General features: G+C 43.4%; 2 protein-coding genes across 2 annotated transcripts in view; one reads left to right on the top strand and one right to left on the bottom strand.

Annotated features, from left to right (window-relative positions):
* LOC111871582 (INO80 complex subunit D) overlaps positions 1 to 22,329 on the bottom strand; it is a 194,333-nt gene that overhangs the window by 6,196 nt on the left and 165,808 nt on the right. The window lies entirely within an intron of this gene.
* LOC111871589 lies at positions 5,253 to 10,051 on the top strand. The gene is made up of 2 exons (XM_033754314.1): positions 5,253 to 5,331; positions 6,711 to 10,051. Exons 1-2 carry the CDS (start codon positions 5,311 to 5,313, stop codon positions 8,232 to 8,234), a joined length of 1,545 nt encoding a protein of 514 aa, XP_033610205.1. The 5' UTR covers positions 5,253 to 5,310; the 3' UTR covers positions 8,235 to 10,051.

Genomic DNA, 22,329 nt, shown 5'->3' with positions numbered 1-22,329 from the left:
GTACAGGTAGCGAGACAACCGGAAGCGGTGGAGGAACAGTAACAGGCAGTGAAGGTACAGGCAGCGGGACAACAGGAAGCGGTGGAGTAACAGTAACAGGCAGTGAAGGTACAGGTAGCGGGACAACAGGAAGCGGTGAAGTAACTGGAACAGGCACTGAAGGTACAGGTAGCGGGACAACAGGAAGCGGTGGAGTAACAGTAACAGGCAGTGAAGGTACTGGTAGCGGGACAACAGGAAGCGGTGAAGTAACTGGAACAAGCAGTGAAGGTACAGGCAGCGGGACAACAGGAACAACGACAAGCGAAGGTGGAACCGTAACTACGGAACCAAATATAAATGTCACGCTTCACAGGATTCTGGAGAAGCTACTTTCTGAAGGAATAAATGCGACTGGTTACATAGAGTTCAGGGGGAGAAATATCTCCGTGCAGTTCATACTAACCGTTCTGAGCCTGAAACATATCGATGTCCACAAGGCCACACCTGCAGACATATACAACATCTTATTGTTATATTTACACTATGCAGAAACCGCTGGGTCAAATGAAGAAGGCGTACCTAAGGACGAGATTGTTACATTGCTGGCGATTCTGCATTATTTGAAGACAAACAAAGAAGGTAACAATGGAAATATTACTTACGATGGCTATGAAATCCCAGTACAGTACATTGCAGACATTATAAAAGCACAAAATATAAGCTTCAATAATTTAACAATATCTGAACTCAACCTAATCCTCGAGATATATATCGCACATGAAAGAAACTCCATTACTGTTAATCCTAAACCACCCAGTGAAGTTATCGCCAGCCTGGAAGAGGTATTGCAGATCCTCAAGGCACAAGGGGACAATGCCACAGGAGCTGTTGAAATCAATGAGTATATCATCACATTCCAATACATCAAACTTATCCTAAAGGCGCGAGGAATCGACGCTCAGAATGTAAGCCGAGAGGAGCTCTGGCTCATAATAGAGTTGTCTATAGAGTTTCAGCAGCAGTCGGGGAAGGCTGAGACAGGCCCTCAAGCCGTACTGAAATTATTCAACGAAATTCTCTCAAACACTGAGAGTGTTAATACTTCTGTTCTTGTGGTGGATGGACACAGTGTTTCCATAAGCGAGATCGTGTCTGCTCTGGGCTTAAAAGTTGATAACGCAACCGGTAAATATGACACTGCAAACCTTACCACTACTACATTGTTGAGAGCAGTTCTGGAGGTTATAGGAAAGCAGGGAGCTTCAACTGTTCCCTCTCAAACAGCAAATGGAAAGGATGAACTGCTCAAGGAATTCCTTCAAATCATCTCGAATCCCGACAATGTCGCGAACACTATCATTCTGTTCAATGGGCAGCAAATTAGTGCGCAAGCTCTAGTAAGTGCACTAGGTCTACACATCGATAGTGCAACAGGGAAATATGACACACACAGCCTTACTGCGGATCAACTGTTTGAAACAATCCAGCAGTTCGTAAGCACTGCGCAAAACTTAACTACATAATGTCTACAAAATAATTATCAAGAGGGAAGACAATATTTCTTCTATCCTGAATTTCCACTGCATTCCTGGGTTCTTAGGAAGATATGAGGCCTACTGTCGTCTTTCATTTCATGGTCACCTACAATTTATATTTGTAAGGGGGACGGTTTACACTGTTACTGCTTAATGGGAAAGGATTCTTCCATCTGACGTCACACACAGAATACACTGTTCGGAGTAGAAGAGGCACTTCCAGGGACAACACAGAAGCATCGGGTATCCACAAGATATCACCATCAGATATAAAGATCTATCTTTAGCACTCCTTTACGTGATTCCCCCAGCCCCCACAATTACTTGGTGGCATTCCTATTCACGCCAATGCTCCCCTTCCTCTCAGATAATTACCCCTCTACTTCAGTACACATTTTCCTTCATAGCTATTTTAGTCTCCAGGTTACCAGCAAATTTCTTGTACGTATCCGTGCATTTTGTACACTTTCAAGTTGCAAGCAGACAACGCAGAATTCTTACGGTTCCACATGGAGCTGTGTAAATAAACTGTTATCACGGCTTCACAGACTCCCACACGATTCTTAAAGCAACTCTCGAAATCGATCCCACTGCTAACTTTGTCACATTTACACGCGTTCACTAAACAACCACAAGTTCTACAGCTTAGAGATTTGGCACACAAATAGTTGAACGTTGTCTGCATGTGCCGAGTCTCTTTGGGGGACTTTATTCTAAACATTTCCTTCCAAGTGTGAAGAAGCCAGCAGCAGACAGGCCGAAACAGAGACACGCTTACGTGTACTTGCACAGATGTACGTCTTGTGAACACTCAGTAAAATGCATCTAAATTTGATAAAATTAGCAAACCGAACATGGCGTTTGCAACCTTTTTTTAATAGCATCCTCATTATCCACCGCTCTCGCTCAGCAGAAACTCACAGCTGTGAAACTGGCGGAAACTGGGTACAAAGAATTGTTGCATACTACATCCGACACGATGTTCTTATTCTTGTGCAAATAAACACAACAAACTCTGCTAACAATTTACTGTCTCCAAAAAGGGTGGCAATGCATTGCGAAGAGAAAGAAACAAAAGTCTCCAGGTGTTTGCTGAAGGACGAGAGAAGACGGAACCAAACGTGTTGCAGGGAAAGAATGTATTTTTCTGTGTGTCTCTTACTCTTTATTGTTTGATCCTGTTGTGTGTTACCATATATGGTATTCTTAATGTATCAGTCAATACAACAATTCTGTAATAAACAAAACAATCTTACTGCATTAATATTCGTTTAGTGTGTGAATTATTGCTGCATGTTTCCACCCTGTCGGCTCAAAATCAGACAATCATTTTATGAATATGTCATCCTTATTGGATACTGTACCAGCATGGTTCCAGATTGGTGATTTATAAACTTTAATTCGATTTGCGTTATAATTTTAACGGTTAAATTTAAATTACAGTTTCCGTTTAAAAATAAATTTCCAGTTAGCATCAACATATAATATATGTACTCCTGAATATTTTTCTGGCGTAATGACGCATGCCATATTGTTTGGGGCCTTCCTGGGGCTCGGCCCTGGTCTGTGTCTCTCCTAAATGTATACTGTTGTGCGGTGATCCCCTACGCGATGAACTGTTCTATTTCTTCTTCACAACAGTTGCAGCGGCTGTGCTGGAACACTTCAGTGCGTTATACTGTGACCTTCCCCTTGTTCTCTTGGTGTGGTTACGAGTTCTGAAACTGTAAGTCACGGCTAGTACAGGAAATACAAGAAATTGACCTATGAGACACGCTTTACCAAACCGATCAGCCAACCCAGTTTGGACGTTTCTCCCGTCTGAGTCCGCCTCAGTAACAATGAGGTTACCCACTCACAGAGTTCTCTATGACATGACAGACACTTCGTGCGTTGTTATAAGGCAAAAGACTCGAGGGCCATGAATGGTCTGGAACTGCAAATAGGTATATCACTATGTAAGATTTGAGGCTTTCACGGCGGTGACTATGAAGAAAGCAGTCTTCTGGGATTTGGCACCGTGTATATGTGGTGTTAACCGACGTTTCGTCTGCTTTTACAGGTTCTCACGGTCTCTTCGCTTGCAGATTTCTTATATTTTTTCTTCTACCCTGAAAATGGAGGCGATACGTTCCTCCGAAACGTCGGTTAACACCACATATACACGGTGCCACATCCCAAAAGACTGCTTTCTTCAGGTATATCACTGTTAATGATTTTTACACTACAGATCACTTCACGAGAATCTTCCCAGTCCCTATTCAAAAGTCTTCAAACCCGTTTCCCGGCAACGGATCGATAACTCACGAAATACAAAAGTCTCACTAAATCATACACTCCCAATATCACTGTACTACAGCGCACATGGCCTTCAGATCACAGTTAAACCTTCACGGGCCCAGTTCCTGTTACCCCTCTGTACCCCTCCAGGTTACTGCTGTAATCCTGACGACAACTACTGAACTCAACCTGAGTCTGAGTCTTTGTTACGACCGACGGTCACGCAGCCAGGTCGTCTTCGAGCAAAGAACCCGCCTGGGGCTTATGACCACATATTTATTGCTGTCGCACAGTTGTGTGGTTGTTGATATTGGTCGCTGTCTCTGACGAGAGGCACGGGTCTTGCACAAGAAAAACATATCACGTGATCGCTGTCCAGCTAGTTCATTGGTGCGCTGGCTGTGGCCTAGCAACGAGCTGAAACCAAGCGACGCGTGGAGTTTCACCCGCAGAATATGCGGTGAGTGAAATTTCATCCTGAGATTTTGTAGTGAGTGAAGTTTCATTCTTGCAGGATGGTGTGCATGAAGTTTGAATCTAAGATCCAGCTATACGTGAAGTTTCACCCTGAGACTATGCGGTGAGTAACGTTTGATTCTGAGAGCAGCGTATGCGTGAAGTTTCATCCTGGGACTGAGCAATGGGTGAAGTTTGATTCTGAGAGAGCAATGCATGAAGTTTCACCCTGAGACTAAGCGGTGGCTGGCATTTGATTCTGAGATCAGCGTATGCGTGAAGTTTCATCCTGGGACTGACTAATGCGTGAATTTTGATTCTGAGACCAGCGTGTGCGTGAAGTATCATCCTGAAAATAAGTGGTTCGTGAAGTTTCATCCTGAGATTGAGGGGTGGGTGAAGTTTGATCCTGATATTCAGCGATACCTGAAGTTTCACACTCAGACTAAGTTTCATCCTTATATTTAGGGCTGTGTGAAGTTTCATACTGAAACCAATGAGTGTGAGGTTTTTTTCATGAGACCAAGATGCTTTAGAAGTTTCACTTCGAGACCGAGGCATAAGTCGATTCAAAATGTTCCGACACTGTACTCTGAACGTCAATCCATTGCTGTTTCCTGTCCAGTGACTCTTCCGGATCTTGTTCGTGGATCTTCAACGCCACTCCAGATCACATGTGTCTAGCTTGAACGTAAGTTTAATTTTAGATTTGTCTACCCACAGAACAGTATCTCCTTTTTTTGTAAACCATAATTCATTCGTACTGCCAAATTATCGGACAGCCATAACATTCCTCCAGACCTTGCCGTTTATCATGTCATTATCATGACCCTACATGCGAATACACAATTTGCATACCAGGAGGCAGGTATATCTATCTTCAACGGCGCATATGAGAAATATGATATTAGCTATTTCCGTAGATACGAAACTTCGAGTGTGTCGCACAAAACTGGCGATAAGGACAAATAACCTCTTAAATACGGACGTCCTCCCATTGGAGCAATCACCGTGCTTCAAGCTTTCAGTGTTCGCAGAGGAAGAGCGCTTGAGCAACATGGGCACCTTAACATGGACAGTGAGTACCCGTCAGGTTTCCTACAAATAAAATGCAGTAGCGTAAATACACGTGCGTAGTTTATTTCCTGATACGTCAATTTAAATTCGCATTCGACGGTCATTCGTAATAATTCTCCTTGATCAGCTCCGTTACGGAGGCATCTATGCAAAGTCTCTGAAACGCAATTTTTCTTATAAATCTAATAGTGGCTCAGTTACTCAAGAATTCCTCGGCCATTTACAGAACCCTAAGCTTCATTACCATGTTCGCAACAGCCGACTACTTGCCTGCTGAATACAATCCACACCCGTAAATCATTATTATAAGATACATTTTAATATTATTCCGCGTGTGTCCAAATGTCTTGTAACGTATTACTTTCAGGTCAGGCATTCCAAATTTTAGTATGCATCTGACCACTCACCTCATCTAGTGGCGAGGTAATATAGTCTGGACTAACCAGGTCACCGCCAAATACGGCTCCAAAAATTAAACAAATATTGTGGGCTAAGTTGTTATGAGGATGTTGCAGGGTTTATAACAAGTTAGGTAATTCGTGTGTCATACAACGTATAAAAATATTGGCACATTTTGCTTATCAGGACAACCGTAAGGCTTGTGCTAAATGTTCACTGGGAGTCGCGTTGTCTCTTCTCTCTGCTACAATACTCTGAAACGGGTCAATAAATTTCTGCGAAATTCCAGAACAACAAATTTCATGAAAATATATTTAGCGGTTTTCACGTCCATACATATAAACACAACGCAAGGCACAGGTTTCGAATCCAGGACAGGCATATTTGCAACTTATGCGTGTGAATATTTTTAAAACGTGGCCCTCACAGTTGTCCTCTCGCGGTATCACAGTCCACGCAGATTTGTGGTGGGTTGTGCTTGTTGCATCCTGCATACAAATGAAAGTTATAAGGCTGTAAGAAATATATTACTGAAGTTCGGCTGAGCCAGCTGAGTACTGGAGGGGGCGAAGTCCCTGCTTGGGCGTGCTGTTCGCCTGGATTCTACTGCAAGATAAGCTCTGCTTGTGCTTAATTAAGTACCCCACCATAAACGTGCAGGGGAGAATGGAGATACTGCTCCAAGCATTCTTATCCTCGGCACGTGCCCGGCGATTTACCCCCCCCCCCCCCNTGACCACTTCATCCGGCGGTGCATGGCGTTGTCAGAAGGAGAGAGGGGTGCAGATAACTTGCAGACAGGGGGAGGTTTACACTGCTGTAAAAGGGTGGAAATAACTCCATGGGGTAAACATACTCCAATGTATTTAGGTTGTAGTCTTCTCTGTTACTGCATCTTGTAGTCTAATATGTTTCGGAGCACATTACTGCCTCCTTATCAGGGCGAATATTCCAATACTGACAAACCTTCTGGTTTTACAGGTTTGGCTGTTACTCGCCCTCACAGCATTAGACAGTAACGTTAAAGTTGAAGCGGCCTCTGATATTCAAAGCGACAATGGAAACGAGGGATATCTCTGTGGGTCTAGAGATGTAGCTAAACAGGGCTGCGGTCCCAAGGAGGAGCTCTCTGAGGAGCAGAAAATCATCTTAAAGAAAATAATGGATTATTTAAAGGTGTATTTTTATCCGACGGCGATGGGCGATTTTACGTTCAACGGGCAGCGCATTTCGATAGACTTCATAGTGACAGCTGCGTACATCGACAGGAAACGCTTTTTTTATGATATAACGGTGGAAGATCTGTGGGAAAAAATACAGCTGTACGAGTATTATGAGAAGAAAGCTGAAAGCGAACCACGAAACCGGGACATAAGCATGTACGAACACGTCACAGCGACCTTTATAAAAACGTGTGTACGAAACAGAGGAAGCACTACGGGTCGAATTTACATGGAAGGAAGGACATATGATTTGAATAGTATCAACTACATATGGAGGAATATTGAAAACCCCACGACTTCGAAGATAATCAAAGAAATAAAAACACATGCTAGAAGATATAAATCTCATGTTATCATAAGGCCACTGCCGGAAGAACCATATCCACAACAAATACACGCACTTTACGTCATAGAAAAGTTCCTGAAGACGCAAGGTTCCAGCGCTACGGGCACATTCTTATTCGTCGGACAAAGAGTATCTGTACAGTTCATCGTATGGTATCTGGTCCAGCACGGAAGAAGTGTCAAGAATTTAACGGCCAAAGAGTTGTTTGGCATCATAAGTACTAACATCCACGATGTTGAAGAATTTTACAGACGGCATGAGAAAGAGCAAGCGGTCATGAGGGCCATACTGAACTATCTGAAATTTCTGGGCGATGGAGCGATAGGTGAAGTGACGTTCAAAAGCCACACACTCTCAATAGACTTCATAATGACTGTCGTGCATTTGCAAGGCATAGACATATATTCACTGGAGGTGTCAGAACTGTGGGAACTAATGAAGATGTATGAACTTTATGAGAAGAAACTTGGAAGTGAAACACAAAACCGGAATATAAGCAAGAATGAACAAGTCACACTGCTCTATGCAATAACGTATTTGAGAAACGATGGTGGGGTTACAGGTCAAATTGTCATAGATGGAGTGAAAATTCCAGTATCTTACATACTGAACCAACTGAAGATACGTGGAAAAGATTTTCATACCGTCACTATCGACCAGTTATATATACCTCTAAGGGCCTACTTAAGTAAATACACCCCTCCTACACGTGTACCCCTAGGCACACAACCAACAGAGGAACAGACACTTGAACTTAGGGCCCTAATAGACTTGATGAAGACGCAACGGTCTCCCGCTGTGGGGTCATTCATATTCAGCGGGTACAGAACTTCTGTACAGTTCATTCTAAGCTACATGGACCAACATGGACTAAGCATCGACAAATTGAGCAGCAAAGAGTTATGGAGCATCATGCTCCTGCATGAACGTAATTAGACAAACACAAACACTTCAGTAAGTGTAGGGCCAGAAAGCGGGGCAACAGCAGCAAGAAAAAAAACTGAGGTGGTGTAAGCACACAGAACACTTGACCCATTGGAACCGTATACACAGAACCACATTTAGATGAAACACTTCACAGAATCCTGGAGGAGCCTCTTTCTGAAGGATTAAATGCGACTGATTACATAGAGTTCAGAGGAAGAGACATCTCCGTGCAGTTCACACTAACCGTTTTGAGGCTGAAACATATCGATGTCCGCAACGCCACAGCTGCAGACATATACAACATCTTATTGTTATATTTACACTATGCAGACACCGCTGCGTCAAATGAACAAGGCGTACCTCAGGACGAGATCCTTACATTACTGGCGATTCTGCAATATTTGAAGACAAACATAGAAGGTAACAATGGGAATTTTACTTTCGAAAGATACAAAACCTCAATAGAGTTCTGAACAGAATTTATCAAAGCACAAAAAATAAGTAAAACTAATTTTACAATATCTGCACTTTCCGTATAATCCTCCAGATATATATCGCACAAGAAGGAAGCTCGATTACTGTTAATCCTAAACCGCCTGGTGAACTTATCGCCAGCCTGGAAGAGGTACTGCAGATCCTCAAGGCACAAGGGGACAATGCCACAGGAGCTGTTGAAATCAATGAGTATATCATCACATTCCAATACATCAAACTTATCCTAAAGGCGCGAGGAATCGACGCTCAGAATGTAAGCCGAGAGGAGCTCTGGCTCATAATAGAGTTGTCTATAGAGTTTCAGCAGCAGTCGGGGAAGGCTGAAACAGGTCCTCAAGCAGTACTGAAATTCTTCATCGAAATTCTCTCAGACACTGAGAGTGTTAATACTTCTGTTCTTGTGGGGGATGGACACAGCGTTTCCATAAGCGAGATCGTGTTTGTTCTCGGCTTAAAAGTTGATAACGCAACCGGTAAATATGACACTGCAAACCTTACCACTACCACATTGTTGAGAGCAGTTCTGGGGGTTATAGGAAAGCAGGGAGCTTCAACTGTTCCCTCGATAACAGCACATGGAAAGGATGAACTGCTCAAGGAATTCCTTCAAGTTATCTCGAATCCCGACAATGTCGCGAACACTATCATTCTGTTCAATGGGCAGCAAATTAGTGCGCAAGCTCTAGTAAGTGCACTAGGTCTACACATCGATAGTGCAACAGGGAAATATGACACACACAGCCTTACTGCGGATCAACCGTTTGAAACAATCCAGCAGGTCGTAAGCACCGCGCAAAACGCAACTACATGATGTCTACTGAATCATAAGCAAGAGGGGAGACAAATGTCTTCTATCCTGAATTTCCACTGCATTTCTGGGTTCTTAGGAAGGTATGGGGCCAGTGACGTCTTTCATTTCATGTACACCTACAATTTGGTAAAAGGGACGGTTTACTCTGTTACTGCTTAGCCGGAAATGTTTCTTCCATCTGACGTCACACACAGAATACGCTGCTCAGAGTAGAAGAGGCACTTCCAGGGGCAACACAGAAGGATGGAGTGTCCACAAGATATCACAATCGGATATAAGATTCCAAGTTTAGCCTTCTTTGCGTGCTTCCCACCGCTCCAACAATTCCTTGTTGGCATTCCGATTCACGCCTATGTAAGATAATTCCCCTTCCCCATCAGTACACATTTTCGTTTACAGTTATTTTAGTCTCCAGGTTTCCAACAAAATTCTTGCACTTGGACCTGCATTTCGTACAGTTTCAAGTTGCAAAAAAAAAAGGGGGGGGAAGTACAACTATCCCTGTACCAGGCCGTGAAGGCCCATAGGGTTGTGAGACGTTGAGGGTCCCACATTATCTAGACAATCGGCTCAAGGATTGAGGTAAATTTGTCCGCCTTACGCGCCGGCCACGCTCTACTCCACAGGAAAATTATTTAATTAATTTCTTTTACTCATTTCTGTTACAGGCTGAGTCGACCCCAGGGCCATAGTGCGGCTGGAAGAATTAGGTCAATTCAAACAAACCCAATAACCTATGCTTCCCTTCCTGTCAGATAATTCCCCCTCTCCTTCAGTACACATTTTCGTTTACAGTTATTTTAGTCTCCAGGTTTCCAGCAAATTTCTTGCACTTGGACGTGCATTTCGTACAGTTTCAAGTTGCAAGCAGACAACGCAGAATTCTTACGGCTTCAGATGGAGCTGTGTAAATAAACTGTTCTCACGGCTTCACAAACTCCCATTCAGTTCTTAAAGCAACTCTCGAAATCATTCCCACTGCTAACTTTGTCACACTTACACGCGTTATCTAGACAACCACAAGCTCTAGAGCTTAGAAATTTCGCACACAAACAGCTGAACGTTGTCTGCACGTGCCGAGTTTCTTTGCGGGGACTTCATTCTAAACATTTCCTTCCAAGTGTGAACAAGCAAGCAGCAGACACATCGAAACACAGATACGCGGATGTGTACTTGCACAGATGTACATCTTGTACACTCAGAAAAATGCGTCTATTGATAAAATTAGCATGGCGAACATGGCGTTTGGAACCTTTCTTTAATAACAACTTCATTATCCACCTCTCTCGATCAGCTGAAATTCACAGCTATAAAACTCGCGGAAACTGGGTACAGAGAATTGCTGCATGCTGCATCCGATACGATGTTCTTATTCTTGTGCAAATAAACACAACAAAATCTGCTAACAATTTACTGTCTGAGTAAAGGGTGGCAATGCATTGCGAAGAGAAAGAAATAGAAGTCTCCAGGTGTTTGCTGAAGGGCGAGAGATGACTGAACGCAACGTGTTGCAGGGAAATTTCTGTGTGTCTCTTAATCTTTATTGTTTTTCTTTTTGTGTGTTATCATATATGGTATTCTAAATGTACAGCCAATACAACAATTCTATATTAAACAAAACAGTATTCCTGCATTAATATTCCTTTACTGTGTGAATTATTGCTGCATTCTTCCACCCTGTCGGTTCATCATGAGAAATTCATTATATGAAGATGTCATTCCTTATTGGATATTTTACCGACATGGACCCAGATTGGTGATTTATAAACTTTAGTTCGATTTGCGTTATAATTTTAACCGTTAGATTTAAATTACAATTTTCGTTTACATATAAATTTCTAATTATCATAGAACATAAAATGTATGTATTTCTAAAAATTTTCCTGGCGTAAAGACGTATGTCATATAGTTTGTGGCCTTCCTGGAGCTCGGCCCTTGTCTGTGTAACTCCTAAGTGTATACGAGTACTGTTGTGCGGTGATCCCCTACGCGACAATAAGTTCTATTGCTTCTTCACAACAGTTGCAGCTGCTGTGCTGGAACTCTTCAGTGCGTTATGTTGAGTCCTCCCCCTTGTTCTCATGGTGTTGTTACGAGTTGGGAAAATGAAAGTCACGGCAGGTACAGGAAATACAAGAAATCGAGCCATGAGACACGCTTAACCAAACCGATTAGCCAACCCAATTTCTCCGCTCCTCCCACCTGGGTCCCCCTCATTAGCAACGATGTTACACACTCACAGAGTTGTCTATGACGTGACAGATTCTACGTGCGTTGCCATAAGGCAATAGCCTCGAGTGTTCAGGTTTCACTTCGCAGAAGGCGCTAGCGGCAGGCACTACATGTTTTCACAAATTTCCCACATAATTCTACCCATTGGGCTTCATGAACTTGGTTTGTTGCTTACGTTCCTAGCTAATTTTCAGTTTCCTGAACTTGGGTAGTTCATCAAAGAATCCATCCAAGTCCGAAGTTTTCGTGACGTTTCGTAATAGGTTTATTTTTTTACGGTGAGAAGTTGTTGGACCCACGACCAGCACCCAAGCCGGACGAACACCCATTGTCTGTTGTCTGCGTGTGCTTATTCACTATATTCGCAGTTGCCCTCAATATCTGGAGGCCGTCTCCTCTATATGCACCCTGAGAAGGCGCCTTGCCGTGGTGACAAGACACCAGCCCAACATGGACTTGTACGTTAAATACATACTTATACAGAGTGAGTTTTAATAAAAGTGACGAGTTCACGGCTCGACGCTTCACTGGAACCGGCGCAATGCAGGCCGCGAAGCGCACGCGAATTTCGCAGATACCTCAGCATGCCGATAACATTTGGTATGGAGGGAACTTCTTACCGTTGCTCCCTGATCACAGAGGTCGTTGAAGATGCTGTCTCTCTACACATAAATAGATTTCGCAATTCATTATTTCGTTAATGACACATGTACAAGAATCCTTCTTGCATTTACAGCACACAAGACACCAGCTTTCACAAGGATGGCTTCAGCAGATGTTGCCGTTCTTGCGCTAGACGCTGACACTCCAGTCTCCTGAGCTAGACGGTTCAGTGATTGACTGTGTGCATGTTCAAGTCTGGCCCCTGTCCTCTCACCTCTCCACAGTAAGCACAGTCTCGATATCCTAACTCTATTCGCTTTATCCACCGAGTTATGAACTTCTGGTCTGCTAGGAACTGATTCATCACGAAAGTGACGTGAAAACTTTCCAGCAGATCCGTGTTTCATGTAGGTGGTATAGAGAAATAAGCGTTGCTCTAAAGTATCGCGAACCTTGTCTCGTCACATTGTTGACTAATTGTTAACTGAGAACAAATGATTCATGCCACTGATAACTACAGCCTACTGCTGACAAATCATAAAGACTCCACATGATGAACTCAGCTTCACGCCTTGTAACATAATTATGTTTAGATGTCTACACGTTAATTTTTTCTTCCTTTTCTACACGATATCGGCAGGCAAGCAAACTGAGTCATGGGTAAAATTTTCATGCGTTTCGCGGCCGGAAATGGACCGGCTGCCGTGAAGCGCAGTGCCATGAGCTTTCCAATTACATTAAAAATAACATTAACTCAACTCAACCTGAGCCTTATGTTACGACTAACAGTCAGTCGGCCAGGCTGTCTTTGAATAAATAGCCCGTCTGGGACTTACGACCACAACTGTCGGATAGTTGTGGGTTTGTTGATATGGAGTGATCTCTCTGACGAGAAGACGGGTCTGGAGTATTCAACTGCTGCAGGTCCTCGCCAGCGTAGTGATTCTTAAGTTCGTGATCCATTGGACTCAAGACCATGTTTAACTGTCTTAGATTCAAGACTTCCCTTTTCGTCGCATTCTACGAGTCGCAGGGCTACGGTGGAGTTATTGGACTAAACCTCCTCGCAGAATCTCCTTTTCTCTCGGCATGGATGTTGCACAGGAAAAACATGTCACGTGATCGCTATCCAGCCAGGTCATTCGTGCGATGACTATGGCCCAGCAGCGAGCTAAAACCAAGTGATGCGTAGTGATTCACCCTGAGAACAAGCGGTGCGTGAAGTTTTCTATTCTGAGACTAGGGTGTGTGTGAAGTTTCATCATGAGACTGAGCAGTGCGTGGATTTTCATTCTGAGACTGAGCAGTTTGTGAAGTTTGATTCTGAGATTCAGCGATGCGTGAAGTTTCACCCTAAGACTAACCGGTGCGTGATTTCTGTTTCCGAGACAAGGGCTGAAACCAAGGAGTGCAAAGTAACACCTTAAGACTAAGTGATGTGCTATATATAGCCGAGACTGAGCGGAGTGCGAGGTTTCTTTCTGAGACCGGAGGGTACGTCGATCCAGAACGTTCCGACACTGCAGTCTAAACCTCCTTCCATCGCTGTTTCCCTTCCAGCGAAACTCAGGGATCATGTTACTGATCACATGTCTCTATCTCACATGTCATTTTTATTTTAAATTTGTCTGCCCACAAAACAGTATCTCTATTTTTAAACCATAATTTATTCGTACTGCCAAATTGTCAGGCAGACAGAGCATTCCTCCAGACCTTGCCGTTTATCATGTCATTATCTTGACCATACACGCGAATACACAATTTGCATACCAGGCGGAAGGAATATCTATCTTCAATTGCGCACATGAGAAATATGATATTAGCTATTTCTGTAGATACGAAACTTCGTGCGTGTCGCACAAAACTGGCGATAAGGACGACTAACCTCTTAAATACGGACGTCCTCCCATTGGAGCAATCACCGTGCTTCAAGCTTTCAGTGTTCGCAGAGGAAGAGCGCTTCAGCAACATGGGCACCTTAACATGGAAAGTGAGTACCCGTCAAGTTTCCTACAAATAAAATGCAATAGCGTAAATACACATAATTTCGTGCGTACTTTATTTTATGCTACATCAATTTAAATTCGCATTTCATGATCATTCGTAATAATTGTCCTTGGCCAGCTCCATTACGGAGGCATCCATGCAAAGTCCATGAAACGTAATTTTTCTTAAAAATCTAACAGTCGCTCAGCTACTCAAGAATTCCTCGGCCATTTACAGAACCCTAAGTTTCAGTACCATGTTCACAACAGCCCGCTACTTGCCTGCTGAATTCAATCCACACCCTGTCAATCATTACTATAAGATACATTTTAATATTATTCCGCGTGTGTCCAAATATCTTGTAAAGTATTACTTTCAGATCAGGCATCCCAACAAATTGTTTTATGAAACTGACCACTCACCTCCATCTAGTGGCGAGGCCATTTAATCTGGACTACTCAGATCATCGTCCGATACGGCTCCAAAATTTACATAAATAATCGTAGCTAGGAAAGTTATGAAGACGTTGCCGGATTTATAACAGTTCGTGTATCATTCAACGTATAACAATCCTGGCACTCCGTAAGGCTCGTGCTAGAAGTTCACTGGAAACTATTTGCGTTGTCCCTTCTCTCTGCTACAATATTCTGGAAGGGTTCAAGAAAATTTTGTGAAACTCTAGAACAACAAATTTCCTGAAAATCCGATTAGCGGTTTTCAAGTTGTTATATATAAACACACGGACAGGCACGCGTTTCGAACCCAGGACGGGCATATCTGCAACTAATAAAAAGACTGTGGCTTTCAGTCTGCAAGCGAAAAATACCGACCGACCGACCGACTCCTGCATGCGAATTTACTGCCAACTTTTGGAGGGGTGTCGCTTGGTCAGCGCAACGGATTCCCAGGGCGGTTAATCTCGGTTTTCTAGATCGGAGCCACGACTTTTCCATTCAAGTAGCTCCTCAGTTATCCTCACCAGGCTGAGAGGACCCCATTTAAGACCCACTACTTCTCAGAAATCTGGTAGCGCCGGAAACCGACACAAGGACGTCAGGATATGTAGGCAGGAATTCTGACCACTAGACCACAGTAATTTGACAGATGTCTCCGTAATCAGAAAAGTGGCTCTGACTTTCCTTTGCGGAGGTCCGATGTTTCTGGGTGTTTGATTTCAGTTTCTTAATTCATACACAGAGAATTTTTACATTTGCAAATTACGCGTGTGAATGCTTTTGAAATTAGGTCCTCACAGCTGTCCTCTAGCGGTATCACAGTTCAGAGAGATTTAGGCTAATGTCACACAAGCGCTGAAAACAGCGGACGCGGCTCTTCCGTCGAAATCCGCGGACGTGAAGCAGGTTGCCACACGAGCGCTATATTCCACGTCTTCCACGTATTGCCAAGTCAGTCTTTGGGGAGGCTTCATGCTGCGAACACGGATTTTATTGACATTAGCCTGTAATACTCTGTAACCAATTTCCCCGAGCATTGGAGACGAGTGTTGATTTTGAAGATGACATTGTTAAAGGCTGCCGTACGTTTATGACTATATAACAAAATTATGCAGGAAACAAGCAGAAGTCATACAAAATCATGAAAATGAGAATGTTCGCAACATCGGACAAGGCGAAGCCCGACACACAAAGTATAAGAGACTTAAACTTGGGGGCGGTCAGGCATGCTACCGATCAAGTGACTAGACTACCGTGGTAGCGAATACTACTAGAAATATGGCATAGGAATTAAGATTAAATTTGTAAATATATGTAAATACTGACAATGGACTTACTAACACAGACTATGACTGACAAATGACAGACCCGACCTCTCGTCAGAGAGGGCGCCCCAAATGAACAGGACAGTAACTTTCATATAAAAAAAATCTGGGGCTCGACACCAAGACAGACAGACTGACTGACCGTCAGTCGCAATGTGACTTTGACTTTGCCTAATAAAATCATTTTCTCCATTTCTATTTCCATTCTGACCTGAACAAAACAGCGTGATATTCTAACTTCCCGTCCGCTATTTATCGCGCCCGTGTGACAACCACCATAAACAAATGCATATCTCAGCGCGGACGGGTCACGTTGCGTCATGGGGGATCGCGGAGCTACATTCTTCGCGTCCGTGCCGTGTGACTTCTCTCATATATTTGTATGCCTCCATGACGTGCGCCAATATTCACGTACGTGAGACAGCGCTCGTGTGACATTAGCCTTATGAGGGGTTGTACTTGCAGCTCGGATCAGATAAACCAGAAATATGCATAACGGTTCAACATATATCAAATAATGCGTCCACTGCTAATATGGAATCGTAAGTAACATCCTGCATACAAATGAATGTTACAAGGATGTAAGAAATATATAACTGAAGTTCGGCTGAGCCAGCTGAGTACTGGAGGGGGCGAAATCCCTGCTTGGCCATGCTGTTCGCCTGGATTCTAGTGCAAGATAAGCTCTGCTTGTGCTTAATTAAGCACACCGTCATAAACATATATGGGGGAATGGAGATACTGCTCCACGCAGTCTTATCCTCGGCACGTGACCGCCGATTTACCCCCGGGTGCCCATTCCATCCGATGGGGCAGGACGCTGTCCAGAAGAGTGCGCCTACATTCCCTCCCTGGAGGGGTGCAGATCACTCACAGCCGGGGGGAGTTTTACACTGCTGTGAAAGGGTGGAAATATCCCCACGGAGTAAACAAACTGCAATGTATTTAGGTTGCAGTCCTCTCGGTTACTACATCTTGTAGTCTAATAGGTTTCGGAGGACATTACTGCCTCCTTTTCAGGGATAATATTCCAATCATGAAAAACGTTCTGCTTCCACAGGTTTCGGTGTTACTCGCCTTCTCAGCATTAGCCTTTAACGTTGAAGTTGAAGCGGTCCCTGATGATGAAAGGGACATTGGAAGAGTGGGATATCTCTGTGATGATAAACAGATCCCCGATTTTAAGAAGGAACTCTCTATGGACCAGAAAATCATCTTGAAGAAAATACTCGATTATTTATCAATGGATATTGTTACGTGGGTGACGGGCGACTTTACGTTCACCGGGCAGCGCATCCCGATAGACTTCCTGGTGACAGCTGTCCTTGTGGACTCGAAATTCATAGGGACAAGAAAGGTGGAAGATCTGTGGGGGAAAATACAGCTGTACCAGTATTATGAGAAGAAAGCGGAAAGTGAACCACGAACCCGGGACATAAGCAAGTACGAACACGTCACAGCGCTCTTTATAAAAAAGTGTGTACCACAGAGTGAAAGACGAACGCCCAGAATTTTCATTGATGGAGAGCTTTTTGATATGTCTAGCGTGTCGTATAATTTGAGGAGGGCTTCGGAACGCATTGAAACCGCGACGACTTCGGAGATAATTAAAGCAATAAAAAGTTCTACAAGAAAATATAAAATTGTTTTTCCGTACTCACCAATGTCCGAAGAACCAACAGGAACGGAAATAGAAAGAGTTAACGTCATATTCGAATTCTTGAAGACACAAGGAACTAACGCTACGGGGTCATTTAATTTCGGTGAACACAGAATATCTATACAGTTCATTGAATGGTATATGGTCCAGCACGGAAGAAGTGTCAAGAATTTAAAGTCTGAAGAATTGTGGCGCATTATCCGTGCTTACATCTCCGAGTCTGAAGAATTTAATGGGCTGCCTGAGAAGGAAAAGGCAGTCCTGCAGGACATTCTGAACTACCTGAAATTGCTGGGCGATGGTGCGATAGGTGAAGTGGCGTTCAAAAGCCACACACTCGCAATAGACTTCATAATGACTGTCGTGCATTTGCAAGGCGCAGACATATATTCACTGACGGTGTCAGATCTGTGGCAACTAATAAAAATGTATAAAGCTTATGAGAAGAAACTTGGAAATGAACCACAAAACCGGTATATAAGCAAGAATGAACACGTCACACTGCTCTATGCAATAACGTATTTGCGAAACGATGCTGGGGTTACGGGTCAAATTGTCATAGATGGAGTGAAATTTCCAGTATCTTACATACTGAACCAGTTGAAGATATTTGGAAAAGATTTTCGTACCGCCACTATCGAGCAGTTATATACAAGTGCCTACTTATGGAAATACACCCCTCCTACACGTGTACCACTGGGCTCACAACCAACAGAGGAACAGACACTTGAACTTAGGGCCTTAATAAACTTCCTGAAGACGCAACGGTCTCCCGCTGTGAGCTCATTCATATTCAGCGGGTACAGAACTTCTGTACAGTTCATTCTAAGCTACATGGACCAACATGGGCTAAGGATGGACAAATTGAGCATCAGTGAGTTATGGAGCATCATGCTCCTGCATGAACGGAATGAGACAAACACAAACACTTCAGTAAGTGCAGGGCCAGGCAGTGGGACAACAACAAGAGGAACAAACGAATGTGGAACCGTACTTACGGAACGGCATATAAGTGACACACTTCACAATATTCTGGAGGACCTACCTTCGGAAGGAAAAAGTACGACTGGCTACATAGTAGAGTTCAGGGGGAGAAATATCTCTGTGCAATTCACACTAACCGATGTGAGCATGAAACAAATCGATGTCCGCAACTCCACAACTGCAGACATATAATACATTTATTGTTATATGTACATTATGCAGAAACCACAATGCCAGAAATAACATGCGCACCTAACGACAAGATTGTCCTGAAATACCTGAAGACAAAGGAAGAAAATGACATCCTTATTATCCACCTCTCTCGATCAGTGGAAATTCACAGCTAAAATACTGGCGGAAACTGGGTACAGAGAATTGCTGCATGCTGCATCCGATACGATGTTCTTATTCTTGTACAAATAAACACAACAAAATCTGCTAACCATTTACTGTCTCCATAAAGGGTGGCAATGCATTGCGAAGAGAAAGAAACAAATGTTTCCAGGTGTTTGCTGAAGGATGAGAAATGACTGAACGAAACGTGTTGCAGGGAAAGAATGTAATGTTCTGTGTCTCTTAATCTTTATTGTTTGTCCTGTTGTGCGCTATCATATATGGTGTTCCTAATGTATCAGTCAATTCAACAATTCTACAATAAATAAAACAATATTCCTGCGTTAATATTCCATTATTGAGTGAATTACTGCTGCATGTTTCCACCCTACCGATTCATCATCAGGCAATCATTATATGAATATGTCACTCCTAATTGGATATTTTACCGACATGGACCCAGATTGGTGATTTATAAACTTTAGTTCGATTTGCAATACAATTTTAACCGTTAGATTTAAATTAAAATTTTCGTTTAAAAATAAATTTCTAATTAGCATCAACATATAATTTATGTACTCCTGAATATCTTTCTGGCGTAATGACGCGTGCCATATTGTTTGGGGCCTTCCTGGGGCTCGGCACTCATCTGTGTATCTCCTAAATGTATACTGTTGTGCGGTGATCCCCTACGCGATATGTTCTATTGCTTCTTCACAACAGTTGCAGCGGCTGTGCTGGAACTCTTCAGGCGTTATGTTGAGTCCTCCCCCTTGTTCGCTTGGTGTGGTTACGAGTTCGGAAACTAAATTCACGACAGGTACATGAAATACAAGAAATCGAGCCATGAGACACGCTTAATCAAACCGATCAGCGAACCCAGTTTGGAAGTTTCTCCCGTCTGAGTCCCCCTCAATAACAATGAGGTTACCCACTCACAGAGTTCTCTATGACGTGACAGATTCTTCATGTGTTGCTATAAGGTAATAGTCTCGAGTGTTCAGGTTTTAACTCGACAGGTGGCGCTAGCGGCACGCACTACATGTTTTCTCAAAGTCCGCACTTATTTCTACCGATTAGTGTTCATGGACATGGTTTGTTGCCTACGAACCTAGGAAAATTCTTCGCCTCCCAGTTTACCTGTATACTGGTTCCGGGAATGTAAGAGCTTTATTACAACTTTCATTTCATATTTTCCTTTCATCTCCCCTCGAAATAGCCTGGTCTCAGGCATTTAATAACTGTAGATAACCTGGCAGGAACATTCGGATATCGGTCTAAGAACCAAGTCTGAAAACCCACTAACTCTAAGCGAAAATATTTTCTTGAGGTGTTTAGGGAATTTGTCGGTAACGGTACCCACGTGGTGTAAGGCACGAACTGACTTCGCTATGAATATTCTGGAAGAACCATTAAAAATGTTAATGTTCTTCTTTCTCGTAGAACCACTCATTCATATCACCAAGTTTATCCAATATTGGGACATTAACATTCAGAACAATGATATCACAAAAGTGACCCCTTAGCATTATGTAGGGGAACTTATTCCTAACAAACTTGTTCACCTATACGCTTGTATGGTTCCCTTGAGTACAAAACACTTTACCTAATTCTTGATCATCGTTTCCATTTCCACAGAAAAATGAATTCGTATATTCGCCTGCTGTTTCGGTGCCACCTCTGTGGCGCATTCTCTCCTGTGCTCTCGCTATATGTAACGTCTGTTTCGATATTTTTCGAAACTGTGATGAGCGAACCTGCCCTCTACAGACTCCTTACAGTCCACGTACTGAAACTCATATTCAGTTTTCTTGCATTAGATAGTGAATCAAAGAATCCGTCCAAGTCCGAGGTTTTCGTGACGTTCCGTAACAGCCTTATTTCTAACGGTGAGAAGTTTCTGGCCCCACGTCCAGTCCCCAAGCTGGAGGAACACCCATTGTCTGTTGTCTGCGTGTGCTTATTTACTATATTCGCAGTTGTCCATATCTGGAGGCCGACTCCTCCATCTGCACCCTAAGAAGGCGCCATGCCGTGGTGACAAGGGACTCATCTGGACTTGTAAACATATCATTATACAGAGTGATTTTTAATAAAAGTGACGACTTCACGGCTCGAAGCTTCACCGCATCGGCGCACTGCAGGCCGCGAAGCTCCCGCGAATTTCGCCGATAACTCAGCATGCCGATAATCTTTGTTATGCAAGGAACATCTTACCTTTGCTCCCTGATCACAGAGGAAGTTGAAGATGCTGTCCCTCTACACATAAATATATTTCGCAATTATTTTTTATTAAAAACCCATGTACAAGAATCCTTCTTGCACTTACAGCACAGCAGACGCCAGCTTTCACTGGATGGCTTCAGCAGATGTTGCCGTTCTTGCACTAGACGCTGACACTCCAGTCTCCTGAGCTAGACGGTTCAGCGACTTTCTGTGTGCATGTTCAAGTCTGGCCCCTGTCCTCTCACATCTCCTCAGTAAACACAGTCCGGTTGTTCTAACTGTATTCGCTTTATCCACCGAGTTATGAACATTTTGTCTGCTAGGAACTGGTTCATCACGAAACTGACGTCGAAACTTTCCAGCAGATCCGTGTTTCACGTACGTGTATTAGAGAAATAAGCGTTGCTCTAACGTATCGCGAACCATGTCTTGTAACACTGTTGACTAATCGTTAACCGAGAACAAATGATTCATGGCACTGATAACTACTGCCTACTGCTGACAAATCATAAACAGACTCCACATGCATAAACTGCACTGCACTCCGTGTAACATAATGCTGTTTAGAGGTTTACACGTTAATTATTTTCTTTCATTCCATACACAGGACCGCACCCTTCACCTTCTTGTCTCTTTTAAATGTCACTCACGTACGAGAGCCGTGAAGAGGGAAGAAGCAGCCCATCGTTCAAGGCTCTACTGTTGCGGTCGCACGCTCCCCTAGATAAACGTGGGGTATCCAAGCTAGGTGGAGGAGCTACAATTGACTCGTTGGCTTCAGATAACAATAAATACAGATTTAATAAAAAAATAACAAATTACACACACACAAAAAAAAGGAAAACATATTCGTGGCAGAAAAGAAGACGGGTACGGCACCCAATCTCGATCGCGAAGCAGTCGCCCGTCGCCGCCAATTTGGGTCGGCAAATAAACTATCTCGCCCCGGTTTGGGAACTTCCCTTTTGGCGTTAACAAGTTAGCCTACGACAAA

This window comes from Cryptotermes secundus, unplaced genomic scaffold (assembly GCF_002891405.2).
Source record: "Cryptotermes secundus unplaced genomic scaffold, Csec_1.0 scaffold1876, whole genome shotgun sequence".
Taxonomy (NCBI): Eukaryota; Metazoa; Arthropoda; class Insecta; order Blattodea; family Kalotermitidae; genus Cryptotermes; species Cryptotermes secundus.
The sequence above is the reverse complement of the archived record's forward strand: the minus strand, read 5'-3'. Positions and strand labels throughout refer to the sequence as shown.